We start from the raw sequence: 20,377 nt of genomic DNA, 5'->3' as shown, positions 1-20,377 counted from the left end.
CAAACAGACGCTGGCGCAAGCATGATATATTTACACTCCCAGCTAATTAAAATGAACCAATACTGATCAGTTATTTATCTTTGATCATCCAATGAATCTGGATCCCATGTTGTTAACTAGAAGAATTCAATGAAGTGAAATACTCATACTGTCAAATCCAAAAAATGTATTAAAAGAAAGAACTCCATCCAGTAATTGCATTTAAACCATTAGACTCTACAGTTCTCAGCTGGTATATCCAAAGTTGTTTGTTGCAGTAACAATTTTTCACAATCCCCTCCTCTAATATGTTCTACAACCTGATCGATTGCAAAACAATATAGACAACTGAAATCTTGATTCTGTTGTACATAATGAGATATAATTGGTGCATCCATTTTCAATCTTTTCAAACAATTCTTGTGCTCCATGATACGCACTTTCAATGCCCGTTTTGTCTTGCTGATATACAATAAAGGGCAAGGGCACTGAATTGCGTAAACAACAAATTGCAATTCACATGTGGTTAAATGGCTTAGGAATATATATATCTTATTATCAAAAGGATTACAAAATTCCTGAATTTGTAAAGTTAATCACAAATCAAGCATTTTCCATATGTATAATGCCCACATACAGAGGGGTCCTCAATGCTTTCTATCAATTGCACTGGTCCCTGACAGATGCAGATTGGAGCATCCCTTCTGCAAAATCTACAAAAAGTAGAGAGATAGTGGATAAGCTTCAAGGGCTCTGCTCAAACAAATGTCAATGGAACCCATGAGGGAGGGTGTGATACTCGATCTAGTGTTCACTAATGTTGATAATGTCTGATGTTTGGATAGGGGCTCTTCTGAGCACCAGTGATAGTTTGATATTGTGAAAGATCTAAGAGAAAGACTGAGTTTTGAATTTCACAAATACGGACTTTGTCAAAATGGGGACATACTTTAAGGAAGAACTGGAAAACTGGGAAACAATGGGTGAGGTGGAACAATAGTGGGTCAAAGTAAAAGGATGTATTACAAAGGCAATAAATCTGTCAGAACATAACAAAAATATGAGGAAAAAGAAACAAATCTGGTTCCCTAAGGAGGTGGCTGAAAAAATAAAGACAAAAGAACGGTATTCTAGAACTATAAAGGATCGCAAAAAAAAGGAACACAAGGGAAAATATCTATTAAAACTGAGGGAGATAAATATAGAAATCAGGAAAGCAAAAGGTCAAACAGAAGAAAGGATTACCAAAGAGGTAAAATGAGGAGACAAAACATTATTCAGATATCTTAGAGAAAGAAGGGAGACCTAAAGTGCTATAGTGAAATTGAAAGGTGACAAGGAGCACTGTGTGGAGAGAGATGAAGAAATGGCGGAAATAGTAAACAAATACTTCAATACAGCATTCACTAAAGAAGACCTTGGAGAAAGACCGTAGAATCTACCTTGCTGGTTGACAAGACTGTAGAAGGGAATGGTTTAGACACAACTCCTTTTACAGAAGAAATTGTATGGCAAGAACTAGGTAAACTGAAAGTGGACAAGGCCATGGGAGCCAGATAAGGTTCATCCTAGGATACTGAGAGAGCTTGGAGATATGCTATCGGGTCTGCTGAATGACCTATTCAATAGATCCCTGGAAAAGGGAGTGGTGTCATGAGTTTGGAGAAGAGCAGTGGTGGTCCTGCTTCACAAGAGTGGGAGCAGAGAGGAAGCTGGAAACTACAGGCCAGTTATCCTCCTCTCTGTTACCAGTCTTGTGAAAATTCATGGAGACTGCTAAATAAAAGGATAGTGGACAATCTACAGTCTGGTGGATTGCTGGACCCGAGGTAGTAGGAATTCACATGGGAAATTCCATTTAGACAAATCTAATAGATTTTTTCAATTGGGTGACTAGAGAATTGGATTAAGGAAGAGCCCTTGATGTGATCTACTTGGATTTGAGCAAAGCTTTTTATACGGTCCCGAATAGGAGGCTTGTGAATAAAATGAGAAACATGGGAGTGATTGTAAAGGTGCTGGTGTGGGTTACAAACTGGTTGACTCATAGAAGTCAGTGTGTAATGGTAAATTGAACTTACTCTGAAGAAATAACTGTGTAAGTGGAGTGCGACAGGGATCAGTGTTGGGATCTGTTCTGTTCAATATCTTTGAGAGCGACATTGCAGAAGGGATAAAATGTAAAGTTTGTCTTTTTGTGAATGATACTAAGATCTGCAACAGAGTGGACATACCTGAAGGAGTAGAGAGAATGAAATGTGATTTAAGAAAGCTTGAAGACTGGTCGAAGATACAACAGCTGGGCTTCAGTGCCAAGAAGTGCAGAATCATGCATCTTGGGTGTGGAAATCCAAAATAGCTTTAAGTGATAGGGGGTGAAAGACTGAAGTGCATGGACCAATAGAGAGACCTTGGAATAATAGTGTCTGGTGATCTGAAAATGGCGAAGAAATGTGACAAGTCGATAGCTAAAGCCAGAAGAATGCAGCAATACATAGAGAAAATGTTGCGCTTCCCGGCCGCGTCCGCTCCATGGCCAATCCTGCTCACCTCTCCCGTCAGTCTACCAGCTCCGGGCTCACTACCTCTGCCGCTGTAGTGAGTTCGCAGCGTCCCTGTCTCCCCCGCTCACTGTCTCCAACTCCAGCCTCACAGCGGAGCTCCCAGAGGGGCTCCACGTCTTCCTGCTCCTCGGCCCCACCCCTAGGCGCGTGCACAGCTGATGTCATGCTACTTAAAGGGCCAAGTGCAGGAAACTTCAACCCGGCGCTCCCCGATGATATCACACTCCCTCTGTATAAAAGAGAAGGCCCGTTCCCCTGAACAGTGCCTTGGCATTCGAGTCGTACACTCCGGTGTCTCTAGTTTGCCTTCATGCATTCCAGTGTCTTGCTCCTGTGTCTCCTGTTCCAGTTCCTTTGCTCCAGCATCACCTGTTCCAGGGTCTCCTGTTCCAGCGTCTCCTGTGTCTCCTGTTCCAGCGTCTCCTGTTCCTTCATCTCTCCATTCCTGGTAGTACCCTTCGGACTGATCTCACGGTACTGACCTTTGCCTGTTCTCCGACAACTCTTGATTGCTGCCTGACCTGACCTCTGCCTGAACTCCGACTATGCTTGATCACCCCCTGGAACTTGACCTTTGCCTGTGCCCTGACTACTCTTGATCACTGCCTGGAACTTGAACTTTGCCTGACCTGACTACGCCTGGATTGACCTCTGTCACCAACCCTGCTTTGGCTGACCATTCTGGACTGATACTTTGGCTTTGATCCTCGCTGTACACTCGGGCACTCTTTTCTGGCCTCCTGCGACCTCTGGACTTCCCTGTCTGCACACCGACCGTGCACCCTTGTTCGTGGTGGGCACTCCCTTGAACTTTCTCTCTAGGAGACTGCGAGACCCACCTAAGACCAGGCGGCCTGGGTAACCAAGGGCTCAACCGGAGGGAACCCTGGGTTGCTATTGGCGAAGCTTCGACTAGCCTCTGTCTCCTCCTGTGCGCCGCTTCCTGATGGCAGGCACTCTTCGGGTCCGACCTGAGGGCTGTACCAATCCTGCACCAGGCCAAGGGTTCACCTACAGCGCAACAGAAAGGAATGACCAGTAAGAAAAGAAAGGTGATAATCCCCTTGTACAGGTTCTTGGTGAGGTTTCAACTGAAGAACTGTGTTCAGTTCTGGAGACCGTATCTCAAAAAGGATAGAGACAGGATGGAGGCATCCAGAGAAAGGTGACCAAAATGGTGTTGGGTTTCCATCAAATGACATGTCGAGAGGCAAAGACCTAAATAAGGATACCCTGGAAGAGAGGATGCGCAGGGGAGATATGATACAGACCTTCAGATACCTAAAAGTTTTTAATGATACACATTTTCCATTGGAAAGGAAACTAGATCTATAGGTCATGAAATGAAACTACAGGGGGGATGACTCAGAACCAACATCAGGAATATATTTCTTATTGGAGAGGGTGGAGGATGCCTGGAATGCCCTTCCGGAGGAGGTGGTGAAGACAAAACAGTCAAAGAATTCAAAGTGGCGTGGGATAAAAACTGTGGTTCCCTATAAGCTAGACTGCTAGAGGGCATGAAGAAAAGGGTGCACGGGGTAACCTGTTTGGTGCAATGGTTAGTATCCTTAGCAGAAGCATGGGGATTATTACCCTCAACCATTAAGCCTTGATGCTTTTGACGCAGCTGCAACATGAATCTCCACTTTGACTGTGAAGGGAAAAAAGGGGAATTGTATTCAGTTGGCAACCAACACGGGTGCTGACTTTTATGGTCTGGGGTACTGATATGCAAACATAAGGGAAAAAGCACAGGACTGCTTCTGTGATGAAATCCAAAAGCAAAGCAAGTCAAGCTTCATTGTTTGAATTTTCAAGAAAGCTTCTCACCCAGTAAAATGTTGCTAGCAGTAATTTTTTATGGGTTTGACAGTTGCCTGGTCTTTGATTGTAAATACTACTATCCTTATCATAAGGCTTGGGGATAATTGCACAGACTACCCTTAAGAGAAATGTGGGGGATATCTATCATTGCATGACAGATATTAACCTAAGAAGCTTGCTGGGCAGACTGGATGGACCATTTGGTCTTTTTCTGCAGTCATTACTATATTACTGTGTATATTATCATCCTAATGTGCAACAAGCTCAGCTATGTATTTTTCGAACTCTACTAGAGAAAAAATATGATATAAGGGAGAGCTGTAATGGGTTTCTTCCTTTCTATTTCCATATAAAATACTTTTCAATATAGAATTTATTAGTCCTACCTTGAATTAATGTTATGGAACTGTTCTCAAGGATAAAGAGCAGGCAGTAAGACCTAAAACATCACTGCAAATGCAGAATGACACTAACGCCATGAACAGAGGGTGCAAGTCAGAGATGAGTTTAAAAACGATACAGAAGATACAGAATTAGGACTGGTAAGGCATTTCTGCCCTTAGAGATGTACACCAATTTAAAAAAAATAAGAGTTGAATGAAAATGAGAAGATCCTAATGACACTGGGTCGATTAGATGGGTCTATCACTCCTTTTCTTGGGTTTTTTGTTTTTTTTTTCTGTTTCTATGATTTTGCTTAAAGGAAATCTAATTTTAATCACCTACACTATAAGGATGTGATTTTGAAAAGTCCATTGATATTTTCAATTTTTTATGTTGTACTGTGATGCTGGGTTTCTTTTGTTCCATTTCTGCTCCCATATATGGCACTTCATTCCTTCAGTGGCATCTGTAATTAAGTGCCTGTTATCACTTTATCATATTAAAAATATGAAAGACAGCCTGATGTTTAAAACCAGATAAACATCAAAGGAAGGTGCTCAGGACTCCAGATGAACAACAGGAGGAAGTTTCCAAACAGAAGAACAAAGCAACAGGCAAAAAGCAGGCTGCTTGCCAAATGAACTAAGGACAACGTAGTTACATCAGATGAAAATCCAAAACTCCTTTATGTAATTATTTACTTCAATATAAACAGGATAAATCCATCACAGTATGCCATCAAGTCTAAGAAGAAAACTGCAAAGTGCATTACACGGGTGTTCCTTATAGGGGAGGAGGGGCTCTCCTATCTTGTTTAGTGAGGGCTCAGCTCCTGGGACATTAATGATATTGAAAACAGATGCCATTTCTAAAATCACAGCCTTTAAAAGTAGCTAGTTCCAGTTTTCATTTACAGTAATATTCTTAAGAAAAAAAACATTTTGCAGTTATGCCTAGGAAATAGAGTTTTTAAGTGGATGTGCAACTTAACATCACTGTGTCTTCCAGAGTATTTCATTTTATCCTTTAGTTCTTCTGGCAACTTCCTGTGACTCCACTGTCTTCAATAGAACTGATCACAATTAGCCTGTAAGGATATGCACGTCTTTAAAAGATGCTCAGAAACCAATTTGTTGAACACGCTAGTAGTCCGTAAACCCTTTTTAAAGAAAAGAGGGGGGGGGGGGAGTTGGAAAAAAATTGCAGCACATCAGTGAGAATCAACCAGGGGAAGGGGAATTGTACGGAATCCACTGCAGATTTTCATGGCTCAGCTGATTTCTGTGGATATGATGTGGGTTTCCCTGAGATCACCAGCAAAAAAACATGACACATTTTTTCCTTAAATTGAGTAAATCTGCTTTTCTTTTTTTTTATTTGTTTACTGAATTAAATTGAAATCCATTTGGTTCAGATTGAAATTGTACTTGATTTGATTTATATACCACCTGTCAACATTTCCAAGCGGTTTATATATTTCTTACATCTCTATTTGCTGCCTCGCTTTTATAGGTTTCTGTGGCACATTGCTGGGGAAACAGACATACAGAGTAAATACAAAAGAAATATGGCTAAGGATTAGGATAAAGTCTCCACCATAAAGTATAATATTTTGGGGGTCTTATGTTGTTGCTCTGTAAGCTTTGATGTAATACCTGTGGTGTGGCAGTTTAAAACTAGCAGCTATCTGTGGCATCCTGCTGGTTGCTGTGCCAGTCTATGATTGGCTCCATGTATGCTGACTTTGTCTTCATAGTTCTTGCTGAGATCTTCTATCATGATGTATGGTTTATTGGAAACTGGAAAATAACAAGGGACCACTGCAAACAATACCTATAATTAACAAAACCTGCTTAAGCATATTCATGTGTTAAACTTAATTTAAAAGTGATTTCAGAAACAAAGCTTTTATTCTGCTTTTAAATGTATGAGCTATAACCTTACAATTAATGTTATAGAGTGCAGCACAGAACTGGATATTGTCATTGTGCTTGATGGCTCAAACAGTATTTACCCGTGGGAGAGTGTGACTGAATTTCTAAAGAGCCTTCTGGAAAAAATGGATATAGGCCCAAAGCAAACCCAGGTATGATGATACAAATTTATAGTACTCAGTTTGCAAGATTGCAGTATGCCTGTATATTGGCATATGATATTGTCTTTTGTCTGTGTGAAAAAGTAGAAACTGCCTAGGATTGGTTGTCACATATAAACATATGACTTGAGGCACCCTTTTTGCTGCAGAGAGCCAGAAGAGGGCCTGAACAAGTGCCTAAAATAAAGGCAAATAACATACATATGAGTTATAATGAAGTAAATCTTATCTGCTGTGCTTTGAGCTACAGAATACAGTACATTAACTGTGAAATTTCATCAAGCATGTATGAACCTCAGTATCCCCCTTGCAATATGGAAAGTCACTGAAATGACATCTGCAACATCAGGAACTGGAGGGGGGAAATCATATTGAGCATGTGTATTTTGAAATAACTAGAAGATCTAGTGGAAATACAGGCACTTATATAGCCGGATCTGTTTGGCAGGCTACATGAGGGACCTGGTAAGTTCACTATTATGGTAACTATTTAGATCATACTATGGTAATAGAATCTAACTAGCAGCTGATTCTGCAAGTTCTATAATTAACTAGAAATCATATCAGGAAAGGAAGTCCTTCTTTATTGGAGTGTTCTCTACTTTCACCGTGTTTTAGGTTGGAATAGTACAGTATGGAGAAAATGTTACCCATGAGTTTAGCCTGAATAAGTATGGAACAACTGAAGAAGTGCTAAGTGCAGCAACGAAAATAGTTCAGCGAGGTGGACGTCAGACTATGACAGCCCTGGGAATAGATGAAGCAAGGTACGATGTGTGAATGCAGACATTGCAAGAAAAGACTTAAGTAAAGCACGGTTAACAAGATCCGAATGCAGATTTAATAACTCTGTTTCAGGTTTTAGCATACAACTTGCTTATTAATTGATTTTACATTTTTGAGGGGCTTAAAGATCCATGCAAACAAATGCAAGAATATTGACTGATTCATATCTTCCAACAAAGTCTTTTTCTTTGTCAATTATTGGGAAGTTAGGTGGAGGATTTGCTATATGTGAGTGAATGTTCTGTGTGCAAGAATAGTGCCCGCGATAAAAAAAAAAAAGGCCACCTGGACAGGCTGCTGCTGAAAGAGAGAGAAAGAGAGAGAGAGAATGTCTCTGTAGAGACTCATAAAATAGTTAACTATTTATACCACTGTAAAATTGGGCACTAGTAACTCGGGGTGAGGTTTGTGGGGTGTGGTGGGTCCTGGGGGGGGCAATTGGACATGCACCTTAATACATACAAACAGCCCAGTTACCACCAGTTGTTACGAGGAGAGGTGGACCCCTGGGCCGAGATGAAGTTGGTACCACCTATAGAAGGCCTGCAATAGGTCCTCATCGTCTGGAGGTGGAAGCAGGTGGTAGAGACCCAACCGGACCTTCACCTATACTAGCCCTCATTTCCCGCAAGTTGAGCCCTTGGGTGCCGGGGCCAGCAGGACTTAGGAGCAGGTCTCCAGATGAAGAAGATCCTGAAGACAGAAGGCAGAAGCGAGGTCAGACGAACCAGAGGTTGGAGCCGGTGGCGAGCAGGAGAATCCAGGGATAGGCCAGAGGACCACCGTATTCCCTGGAAGGACTGCTTGGGAGGCAGCCAACAGGATACATGCTGGTTCAATGATGTAACCGGGAGGGTCTGGGTTATCTTAGAGCTCCAAAGACCAGGAGAGGGCGTCAGCCCTGATGTTCTTGGCGGCTGGCCTGTACTTCACCACAAAATTGGGTAAAAAACAGGTACCAATGAGCTTGGCGGGCATTTAGATGCTGGGCATGGTGAAGGTGCTCCAAGTTCTTGTGGTCGGTATAGACAGTGATGGTATGCTGTACACTTTCCAACCACTCTTGTCATTCCTCAAAAGCCAGTTTTTTGGCCAGGAGCTCCTTATCCCCGATGGCATAACCTCTCTTCGCAGGAGAGAACTTATGGGAAAAGTAGGAGCAGGGATGGAAAGTTCCCTTAGCAGTGAGCTGGCCCAGGACTTCCCCGACTGTGATGGAAGATGTGTCAACCTCCAGGATGAAAGGGCACATGGGATCTGGATGAAGGAGGCAGGGCGTGGGATCTGCATGACAGAGCCCTCGTTCCCTGCAGGTTGAGCCCTTGGTTGCTGGGGCCAGCAGGACTTAGGAGAGGGTCTCTGGATGAAGACGATCCTGAAGACAGAAGGCGGAAGCGAGGGTGGACATACCAGAGATCAGAACCGGCAGCAAGCAGGAGAATCCAGGGATGGGCCAGAGGTCAGGGCAGGCAGCTAGCAGAAGAAACGGTGAGCAGGCAAACACTTAGGGCAGGCAGTAGACAATGTAAAATCCAGGGACGAGCCAAGTCAAGAACCAGAAGAGCAAGCCAAGGGAACGAAGAACCGGAACAGGGACAAGACTACACGGAGCAGGAGCAGGAACACACAGAGCAGGAACAGGACCAAGAGTAGGAAGGCATGGAGCAGGAGCAACCAGCAGCTCTGAGCAGAGTGGGACCTGTTACTGAGGCAAGGATGGGGCAGCAGTAGCTGCCCTAAATAGGACCTGAGAGAAATGTCAACATCTGGGGCCGTGGGAGGTTTTTTCCACCGCAGCTCCTTTAAATCTATTTGCGATCTGTGCACATGCGCCTAGCAGCAGCAGAGGCCGGTGGCAGCAGGATCGGCTCCCCGCCGCGCTGGAGGGTGGTGATGGCAGAGGCTTGGGGGGCCGTGAGAGAGGCCTGGACTGGCTCGGCTGGTTACCGCAACACTAGTGAAGATTTAATGCGATTTGGAGTGATGAAAGGTGAAAGAAGAGTAGATTTGTACCATGTTCTCTCTACCTAGCTTGATGCACTATCTACCTAGCTGTAATCAAGCTAGGTAGAGAGAAAACATGGTAAAAAATCTACTCTCCTTTCACCTTTCATCACTCCAAATCACATTAAATCTTCACTGATGATAACTGTGCTGTGTTCGTATGTATGACTGTGCTTGTTAAACTGCCCCCCAAACACAACTCACACAACAAACCTCACCCCGAGTTCATAATGTCCCCTCTTACAGTGGTATAAAAAGTTCATAAATCAGTGGCCCTCCACAGAGGCTCTCTCTCTCTCCTCCCCTCCCCTCTCACCTCCCGAAATAGGATTTGTGATAAATCCCATTTCGGCTATAACACACAGCTATTGCAGGCAAAATGCCAAGAATAAAAGTGTAGCTAAATCCTACAATAGCACGTGTTACATTATCACGTGCAATGTTAAACAGCCCTCATTTTCGTTTACTCTGCCCAAACCCTTCCCACTTGAATACATTTTTCAAATTTGCATATGCATTTTGCGATGCGATATTTATCGCATGCATTATGGTGTTATCGCAGGCGTTAGGGCCCTAGCCCATGCTAATGCCATAATGCGATTTGATGAATGTCCCTGTTGGTCAGAAAAATAAAAAGTGTATTTGGGATGATGTTTCCATTTTTCATATTTATCCCCTTTTCTTTTGTTTATTTTTCTGACTATGCTGTGATGATTGTCCAAAATACAGTATTATATATCTTCTAATTTAAAGATATAGGGACCTATGCACTAAAGGTTAGCATGTACATTAAAGCCATTTGGAAAGCGCAAAAAATAGCATGCTCTGCAATAATGCTCTAGCATGCACACTCAATGGGTCCCCAATGTCTTTAGAGGGTATCTGCAAACATTAGCAACTACTCACATTTAAAGAAAGGAAAATCCTATGCTAATGAGTTATTAGCGAGCATGTAGAAATAGCATGATATGTTCTCTTTGAGTGTGCAGTGAGGAGAAGGAAGGGGATGTGTTTCATTCTATTTTTGTTTCACTTCATTCATTTTTTTTTTTCATTTTTCTTTCCTTAAATTTTTTCTTTCTTTGTTTTTTATCATCACATGCTATTTTCCAATAGTGTGCACTAAAACTTGACCCACCAGAGCTATCCACCGGCAACTAAATCCACTGCAAGTTTATCAAAAAGCCCTCCCATGCTTGCCGACCCTTTCCCCTCCGATTTTATCCCACAGCTATGGGTCCAAAAGGCGTAATTCTCAGTCACTCATGCGTAGTCAGTGCCATATTGCAAAATACCTGTTGACTCCTACAGGTGGGAGGTCTTGGGTCAGTCAGTGCCTTTTCAGAATATGGCACTGGTGAGGCAGGAGTGGCCTCGGTTGCTTCTGCCCCCTTTGGACCCACTGCAATAAGGTAAGTTGTGAGAGAGAAGCTTGGGGTCGGTGGGATGATGGGATGCCCAGGGGAGCTTTAAAAAAAAATGTCATGGCAGATTTAATCAATAGGATAGAGGGAGCTTTGTAAACAAAACAAAGGAAAAACAAACAAAATTTTCATTTTAAATGAAAGAACATCCCTAATGCTCTCCTCCACCCAGAATCTTATGTGGCCCACTAAAATGTAACACCTGTCCTGGGCTAGATTTTACATTTTTTTTGCATATCCAGCAACTCTTGAAATTTCACTTGCTAACTGGCCCAGAGTGGAAGGGTGGGTTACCGTGTGGATTTTATCTTTTCTATCCACCAATCAAGTGTCCCCCAACCTAAAGGCATTGCAGTCCTCTTCCCCAACATCCTGATGCAGCAAGGTGCCTCACCCAACAAGCCAAGAGTATTGGGTTCCCTCCCCCCCCCCCTTAGACCCCAACCCATCCCACCTCTCCAGAATATTGATTTATTTTTCCACAAGGTTGCCACCCTGAATGGCACCTTCGCAGAAGGGATGGGAAAGCCCACCACTGCATCTGCCAAATGACATCAAAATAGTCACACTTCATCACTGTCATGTGGGTCAGACAGTACCGGGATGGTGGGGAGTTGGTGGGGGGCAAATCTTTAGGGGGCTGTTGGTCTGTGTGTGTGTGTGTGTATGTGTGTATGGGAAAGTTAGGGTTTCATTATGGGAGGGACTTGATAATAGTGGAGGGGAGTCTTGATGTAGCATGGTGGAGCCTTCAGGACAGAATGTAAAATTGATTTGTTGCTGGGGGGATGATAGGGCCAGTTAGCACAAGGGGATATCACTTTGGAACAGTTAGAATGAGGGATTCTTCAATTCATCATATGCACATTAAACCTTTTCAATTAGTATTCAGGCTGATGTTGTGTTATCACTCTGCGGCAAAAATATTTGTGGCAGTGAGCTAAAATTTAGTGCGTAAGATGATAGGTAGTATATTGGCATGCATGCTAAATTTGTAGGACATATACTCAAAAAGCTTTTTAGCATGAGTTTTGGTGCATAGGTCCCCTGAATTAACATAGTTGACTTTGGTATGCATGAGTGTCAGCAAGGTATTGATAATGTGGTGCGATTTTTCTTCACTTTTTCTAAAATATCTATATTAATTAAAAATGAGTCAACGATAACTCTCTTGTTTTGAGGCATATATTCATAATCCCTTGAAAAGCATGGCCTTAAATCGTAGAATGGATCCAACAGTGATCATAATGTAATAAAATTTGACATAATCCCTATAGGGCAGATACTAAGGAAAACTACTGCAGTAGCATACGGCTATAAAAAGGTAGACTATGATAAAATGAGCAAATTTGTTAGAAAAAACTGGAGCAATCCAGAAGGTTAAAAACATGCAGGTGATATATAGACAGTTTAAAGTTATCATCCTTGAGGCTCAGATAAAATCTATTCCATGCATCAAAAACGGTTGAAGGAAAACCAGTTGATGCAATTTAATAGTGAGATGAAAGAGGCAATTAAAGCCAAAAGGGCATCATTCCAAAAATGGAAAGCAGACCCAAATGAGGAAAATAGCGAAGAACATAAGCACTGACAAGTCTGATGTCAAAAAGTAATTAAGCAGGCTAAGAGAGAATTAGAAAAGAAGATTTATATTGAAATAAAAATAAGTAACTAAAACCTTTTCAAGTACATTCAAAGCAAAAGGTCTGTGACAGAGACAGCTGAGCTGCTAGATGACCAAGGAGTGAAAAGCGTGGTCAAGGAAGACAAGGAAATAGAGAAAAACTACATGAATTCTTTGCCTCCGTCTGTACTGAGAAGGATGTCTGGATTATGACTAGATGGAATCACTGTGAAGCTAGAGGATATAACAACTCAGATTGACGGACTAAAGAATAACAAATCACCAGGACAAGATGATATTCATCTCAGAGTTCTGCAGGAACTCAAAATGAAATTACAGACCTGTTTCTGTTGATTTGCAACCTATCATTGAAAACAGCCATGGTACCAGAAGACTGGAGGGTAGCCAATATGATGCCAATGTTTAAAAAGGGCTCCAGGGGTGATCTGGGAACCTATAGACTAGTGAGCCTGATGTTGGTACTAGGGAAAATGGTTGAAGCTGTTCTTAAAAATCAAATTACTGACCACAATCACAGACATGGGGAAGAATCAACATGGGTTTTGAAAAGGTAAGTCTTGTCTTACCAATTTACCAGATTTTTTTTGAGGTTGAAAATAAACACTTGGACAAAGATGAGCCAGTTGATATAATTATTTATTATTTATTTATTTTCTACCTTTTTGAAACTTCAGAGTGGATTACATTTAGGTGCGGTAGGCATTTCCCTATCCCCAAAGGGCTTATAATCTAGGATGGCAACTTTTAAACTGATGCGTGGGTGCACATGTGTGTACATTCATTGGCCCATGCCCAGGTACACAACAATTATATAAAATATGCGTGTATATGTGCGCATGTTATAAAATAGATTTTGAACGAATGCGCAATCCGCAACGTGTAGGTCCCTATTCGTTGCATTCGTGGTGTCCTGAAACCTATGGCGAACACCCACAAATGCAATGTATCATGAACGAATAAAACCCCCACCCTCCTGACCTCCCCCCAAGACTTGCCAAAAGTCCCTGGTGGTCCAGCGGGGGTCCTGGAGTGATCCCCTGCACTCGGGCCGTTGACTGCCGGTATTCAAAATGGCGCTGATAGCCTTTGCCCTTACTATGTCACAGGGGCTACTGGTGCCATTGGTTGGCCCCTGTCACATGGTAGGAGCAATGGACTGCCGGAGCCATCTTGTGCTCTTACCATGTGACAGGGGCCAACCAATGGCACCGGTAGCACCTGTGACAAGGGATAGAACTTCCCAACTTGGTGCATGTATTTCCTGGTTTTGGCATGTGCTACGCTTTTAAAATTTGACTTTAAGTTTATACTTAAGGCAATAATGGGTAAAGTGATTTGCCCAAGGTTACAAGGAGTGGCAGTGGGGTTTGAACATTGATTTCCCTGGTTTGGATTTTCAGAAGGCATTTAACAAGTCCCTCATGAGAGATTCCTAGAATCTGGGCTAATTAGCTTGTTTATAAATGAATTAGCTTGTTTATAAATGAAGTGACCAAAGTTGCAGATTATAAAAAAAAACAGCAGCAAATTCTGAAGGACCTTGTGAGACTAGGAGACCAGGCTTTTAAATGGCAGGTGCAATTTAATGTGGACAATTGCAAAATAATGAATGAAGGGAACCAATCACAGGTACACAGTGCTGGGTTTCGTGTTAGGAATCACCAGCAGGAAAAGGATCTCGGAATCCTTGTGGGCAATACCTTGAAATCTTCAGCTCATGTGCAGGGGCGGTTAAAAAGACAAATAGAATGTTAGAAATTATTTGAAAAGGAAAAGAGAACAAGCCTGAGTATATCATAATGTCTTTACATAGATCCATGATACATCCACACGTTGAGTACTGTGTGTAGTTCTGGTTGCTGCATCTCAAAAAAGTCATAGCGGACATAGAAAAGGTTCAGAGAAGGAAGACAAAAATAATAAAGGGGATTGAAAAGGTCTCTTATGGAAAACTGTTAAACAGATTAGAGCTCTTTAACTTGGAAAAGAAATGAATGAAAGGGGATTTGATTGAAATGTATAAAATCATGAATGGGATAAAATGGGTAAATAGGGAATGGTTATTTACCCTTTCAAACAACACTAGAACTAGGGGAAACGCCATGAAACTAGCAACCAGCAGATTTAAAACAAATCATAGGAAGTATTTTTTCATTCAGTGCACAAGCAAGCTGTGAAATCCATTGCCGGAAGACCTGATCAAGGCAACTAACATATTCAAAGGAGGATTGGACAAGTTCTTAATGGAAAAATCCATAAACAGTTATTAGGTAGGTAGACTTGGGAAAACCAATGCTTATCTCCATGGGAGTGGGATACAAGAAAAATAAGAATATAAGAGATGCCATACTGGATCCGACCAAGGCTCCATCAGTCCCAGTATCCTGTTTCAAACAGTGGTCAATCCAAGTTACAAGTTTTGGCAAGTACCCAAACATTAAACAGATCCCATGCTACTAATGCCAGCAGCAAGCAGTGGCTATTTCCTATTGATTATGGACTTCTCCAGGAACTTGTCCAAAACTTTTTTAAACCGAATTACACTAACTACCTAAACCACATCCTCTGGCAATGAATTCCAGAGCTTAATTGTGTGTTGAAAGAAAAATAATTTTCTTCCATTTATTTTAAATGAGCTATTTGCTAACTTCATGGAGTGGCCTCTAGTCCTTGTGTTATCCAAAAGAGGAAATAACCGATTCACACGTACCCATTCAAGTCCTTTCATGATTTAGTAGACCTCTATTATATCCCCCCTCAGCCATCTCTTCTCCAAGCTGAACAGCTCTAGCCTTTCCTCATAGGGATGCCATTCCATGCCCTTTATAATTTTGGTCACCCTTCGGTTTCTCCAGTGCAACAATATCTTTTTTGAGATGTGATGACTAGAATTGCACATAAAATTCAAGATATGGTCTCATCATGGAGCAATACAGAGGTATTATGACATCCTCCATGTTATTTGCCATTCACCTCTTAATAATTCCTAACATTCTATTTGGTTTTTTGACTGTCACAGCACACTGAGCTGACAATTTCAATGTAATATTATCCACTATGATGCCCAGATCTTTTTCTTGTGTTGTAATTCCTAACATGGACCTAACATCATGTAACTACATCATGGGTTATTTTTCTCTAGATGCAAAACCTTGCACTTGCCCACATAATATTTCATCTACATCCAATCTTTTAGTCTCACAAAGTCCTCCTACATTTTATCACAATCTGAATAATTTTCTGTCAAATGCAAATTTGATCACCTCACTTGCCATTCTCCTTTCCAGATAATTTATAAATATGTTAAAGAGCACCGGTCCAAGTACAAATCCCTGAGGCATTCCACTGTTTTTTTTTCCACTATGAAAACAGACCTTTTAATCCTAATCTCTCTTTCCTATCTTTTAAACAGTCTGCAATCCACTAGAGGACATCATCTCCTATCACATGACTTTTTAGTTTTCTTAAAGGTTTCTCATGAGGGACTTTATCAAACGCCTTTTGAAAATCCAAATATACCACATCTACCGGTTCACCTTTATCCACATGTTTATTCACCCCTTTGAAAAAAATGTAGCAGATTTGTGAGGCAAGACTTTCCTTGGGTAAATCCATGCTGGCTGTGTCCCATTAAACCATGTCTTTCTATATTTTCTGTGATTTTAGTCTTTATAATATTTTCCAAGATTTTCCCAGCACTGAAGACAGGCTCACTGATCTTTAGTTTCCCAGATCACTTTTCAAGCCCTTTTTAAATATTGGGATTACTTTAGCCACTTTTTAGTCTTCAGGTACAATGGATATTTTAATGATAGATTACAAATTACTTGTAATAGGTCTGAAATTTCATTTTTGAGTTCTTTCAGAACCCTGTGGTGTTTACCATCTTGTCCAGGTGATTTTCTACTCTTCAGTTTTTCAATCTGGCCTTCTATATCTTCCAGGTTCACTGTTATTTGTTCAGTTCATCTGAATTGTCACCCTTGAAAACTGCTTCCATAATTGGTGTCTCCCCAACATCCTCATTAGTAAACACTAAAGCAAAGAATTCATTTAGTCTTTCCATGATGGCCTTAACTTCCCTAAGAGCCCCTTTAAACCCTTGATAATCTAACGGTTCAACCGATTCCCTCACAGGCTTCCTACTTCAGATATATTTTAAAAAGTTTTGATTATGAGTTTTTGCCTCTTTAGTCAACTTTTTTTCAAATTCTTTCTTAGCCTGTCTTATCAGTTTTACATTTAACTTGCCAATGCTTATGCTTTTTCATATTTTCTTCAGGTGGATCCTTCTTCCACTTTTTGAAGGAAAATCATTTGGCTAAAATAGCCTCTTTCACCTCATCTTTTAACAGTGCCAGCAATTGTTTGGCCTTCCTTCCACCTTTCTTATTGCATGGAATATATTTGGACTATGCTTCTAAGTTTGTTTTTTTTTTAACAATGTCCACCCCTCTTGCACACTCTTAACCTTTGTAGCTGCACTTTTCAGTTTTTTTCTATTTTTCTAAAATAGATCAGCTAGTGGGGATCTGACCCATACATGTGTCCCAGTCTGGCCACTGTCAGAGAGAGAGTGTTGTGCTCCATGGACTTTGGTCTGATCCAGCATGAAATTCTTATGTTCTTGTGTTATTTAATTTACCTTAGAAAAATAAGAACATAAATGTTCATTGCAATTATGTACTAAGGATTACACAATCTGCAAAACATTCCAGATGGATATGCTACATAAAAAAAACCAAATGTATATTTATTATATTTTCTGCTTTGTTTCTATTTTAGAAAAGAAGCTTTTACTGAGGAGCGTGGTGCACGGAGAGGTGTGAAAAAAGTTATGGTTATTGTAACTGATGGAGAATCTCATGACAACTTCAGATTAAAATCAGTTATTCAAGAATGTGAAAATGATAACATTCAAAGATTTTCTATCGCAGTAAGTAACATAACGAAGCCGAACTTCTTGTCACTTGAGTGTCCTTTTTTTCAGTGTAATTTGTATTGGCACTTAATATCTAATATATATATGAAGTGATGCATAGGAAACCAATGAATTTTACATGCACAAAGGGAAAAAAATTCTAAACAGCATATTGCATAACAAATACACATTATAGATAGGAGTGGAGGACAAAAAAGAAACTTAAAAAAAGCAATATAAGAAATAAAGGCATAACTAAAAATATCTTGTAAGTAAAGGGGTCTCAGAGTAGGATAACCTAGAACATTAAAAAATGTATTCCACTCACTAGAAGTCTGAATATAATGAATAATAAGTAATACAAATGATCATCATGAAGAAAATGCCAACTGCATATATATATATATCATGTATCTAAAGTCATTCTTATAATCATTGGTCAATGGTCAGTTGGTCCAGGCAAATATATTTCTCTTGGAAATATCTTGGAACTTATCTTTTTGGTATTTTATGAATACAAATTAAATCATATCTATGGTAGTTGTCTTCTTCTTGCCAAACAACCCACCCAGCACCAACCCAGTGTTTCAATAACAACTCCATCTGCATCAGAGGTACAAAACATGAGTAAATATGTCAGCTCACAATATCACATGCGGAAATATTCTGATTATGCCACAAGGAGAAACTCATCTTGAAAGAAACTGAGTTGCAAATACATACATAGGGGCAGATTTTTAAAAAATACGCGAGCGCGTACTTTTGTTCGCGCACCAGGCGCGAACAAATGTACGCTGGATTTTATAAGATACGCACGTATCTTATAAAATCCGGGGTCGGCTCGCGCAAGGGGGTGCACATTTGTGCAACCTGTGCGCGCCGAGCACAGCGTGAGCTGCATGTTCCCTCCGAGGCCGCTCCGATTTCGGAGCGGCCTCGGAGGGAACTTTTCTCCGCCCTCCCCCCACCTTCCCCTACCTAACCCAACCCCCCCCGGCCCTATCTAGACCCCCCCTTACCTTTGTCAGCAAAGTTACGTAACTTTGCATGCGTCGCCGGCAGCCCCGCTCCGTCCTCCGGTCCCGGGGGCTGGTTCGGAGGCCTCGACCACGGCCCCGGGCCCGCCCCCGAAACGCCGGGGCACGCCCCCGAAATACCACGTCTTTTCGGGAACGCCCCCGGACACGCCCCCTCCCTCCCCTTTTCGAAAGCCCTGGGACTTACGCGCATCCCGGGGCTTTACGCGCGCCTGCGGCCTATGCAAAATAGGCGCACCGGCGCACGAGGGCCTTTTAAAATCCGCCCCATACTGTTTTGCCTATAAAGAACAGGTATGTACTTGGAAAAAACATTTTTTGTTTTTCAATTTCATAATTGGGATTTTTTTCCCACGAATTTCATTAATCTTTTTCATTTTTGTAAGTTTACAAAAACAAAACCTAGAAATGGATTTAATGGGACTTCTCGAGGCTTCTCTACCACCCAACTCGCCCACCTGAAAAATACTGGGACCAGGATCCTCAATGACCCCCACTTTCCCGGTCCGGTGGGGTTCCGTAGAAGAGGCCTAGGCCCAGGCTGAAGCCTTGGCTTTGCATTGGCCTAAGCTATGGGAGATCACAGTCCTGATGCCTAGGCCTAGGAATGATGTCAGGACCTAGATCGGATGCTGGGCCTCAGATTTAGCCTAGGACCAGGTCCAAAACCGGATCCTAGCCCAGAGATTCAGTTCTGATGTCTTGGCTTTGCTTTCTGATCCTGCTTTGATTCCTAAGTACCTTGCCCAGCTTGTCTTACCCAGTGAAGCTTGTTCTGTCCTAGGTTTTCTTTCATTCTGGTCCATCTCTAGCCTATTCGGTACCAACCTCTGCCTTAGATCCAGATTACCTTCTTGCCTGCTGCCTAGCACTGACCTCTGCTTTGGACCCGCATAACCCTCTTGCCTGCTGCCTGACCTCAGCTATGAACCTTGCTTATGCTGTGTTTGCTGCCTGCCTTGACCTCTGGCTTGCTTCTGGTAATTGTCTAACTGCAACCTGTCCTGACATTGGCCTTGCCCAGACTCATACTTTTTATATGCCCTGTGGGACTCTCGCCTAAGTCCTGCTGGCTTCTGGAATCCAAAGGCTCAATCTGAGGGGAACGGGGCTGGTATAGGTGAAGCTCCAGTCTAGTCCCAGTCCAAGACACATTTGCCAGTTGCTAGCATTTGCCTAGTGAGTCCGTTTACTAGGTTGCATCAACCACACTGCAGCATAAGGGTCCACTATCCTTACATGCTGGGGACTAGGCCTAGGCCCAACATCAGGGCCCAGCTCGGAGGCTGGGTCCCAGTGCAGAGGTCCAGTCTAGAGGCTGGATCCTGATGCAAGATCGTCAGCCCAGGGACAGGCCCAGCACAGAGGCCAATCCCTACACTAGAGCCATATCCTAGGCCCATTCACAGGCTGAGGTTCAGACCCAAAGGCTGGAGACCAGGCTGTGGTGATCCTCTTCTTTCTTCTCATCTTCTTGAAATGATGTGCTCCAGTTAAGGTGTGTCACAGTAACTTGACTCTAGCTCCTTTTTCCTCAATGGAGGAAGTAATTTTGATGTACAGCAGTTTAAATGAACATAACTCTAGCATGTCCTCTGTGAATGATGTAATTTTAGGCTGAGTTTCCAATGTCAGGATCGGACCTCCAGACCAGGGTGCAGGCATCAGAGGTTTGCCCTCAAGACAGGCTTCTGAATCAGGCCTGGGCCTA

At 42.1% G+C, this 20,377-nt stretch overlaps 1 protein-coding gene across 3 annotated transcripts in view; it reads left to right on the top strand.

Annotated features, from left to right (window-relative positions):
* The window catches only part of ITGA1 (integrin subunit alpha 1), a 462,364-nt gene that overhangs the window by 179,537 nt on the left and 262,450 nt on the right, over nucleotides 1-20,377 (top strand). For all 3 annotated transcript variants that reach the window (XM_029577630.1, XM_029577622.1, XM_029577640.1), the window contains 3 exons: nucleotides 6,713-6,840; nucleotides 7,468-7,616; nucleotides 17,494-17,644. In XM_029577630.1, the coding sequence (XP_029433490.1) occupies nucleotides 6,713-6,840; nucleotides 7,468-7,616; nucleotides 17,494-17,644 (428 nt within the window). The remainder of the gene's footprint in view (nucleotides 1-6,712; nucleotides 6,841-7,467; nucleotides 7,617-17,493; nucleotides 17,645-20,377) is intronic.

This window comes from Rhinatrema bivittatum, chromosome 1 (genome assembly GCF_901001135.1).
Source record: "Rhinatrema bivittatum chromosome 1, aRhiBiv1.1, whole genome shotgun sequence".
Taxonomy (NCBI): Eukaryota; Metazoa; Chordata; class Amphibia; order Gymnophiona; family Rhinatrematidae; genus Rhinatrema; species Rhinatrema bivittatum.
Note: the sequence above shows the minus strand (reverse complement) of the source record. Positions and strands in the feature narration are given on the sequence as shown.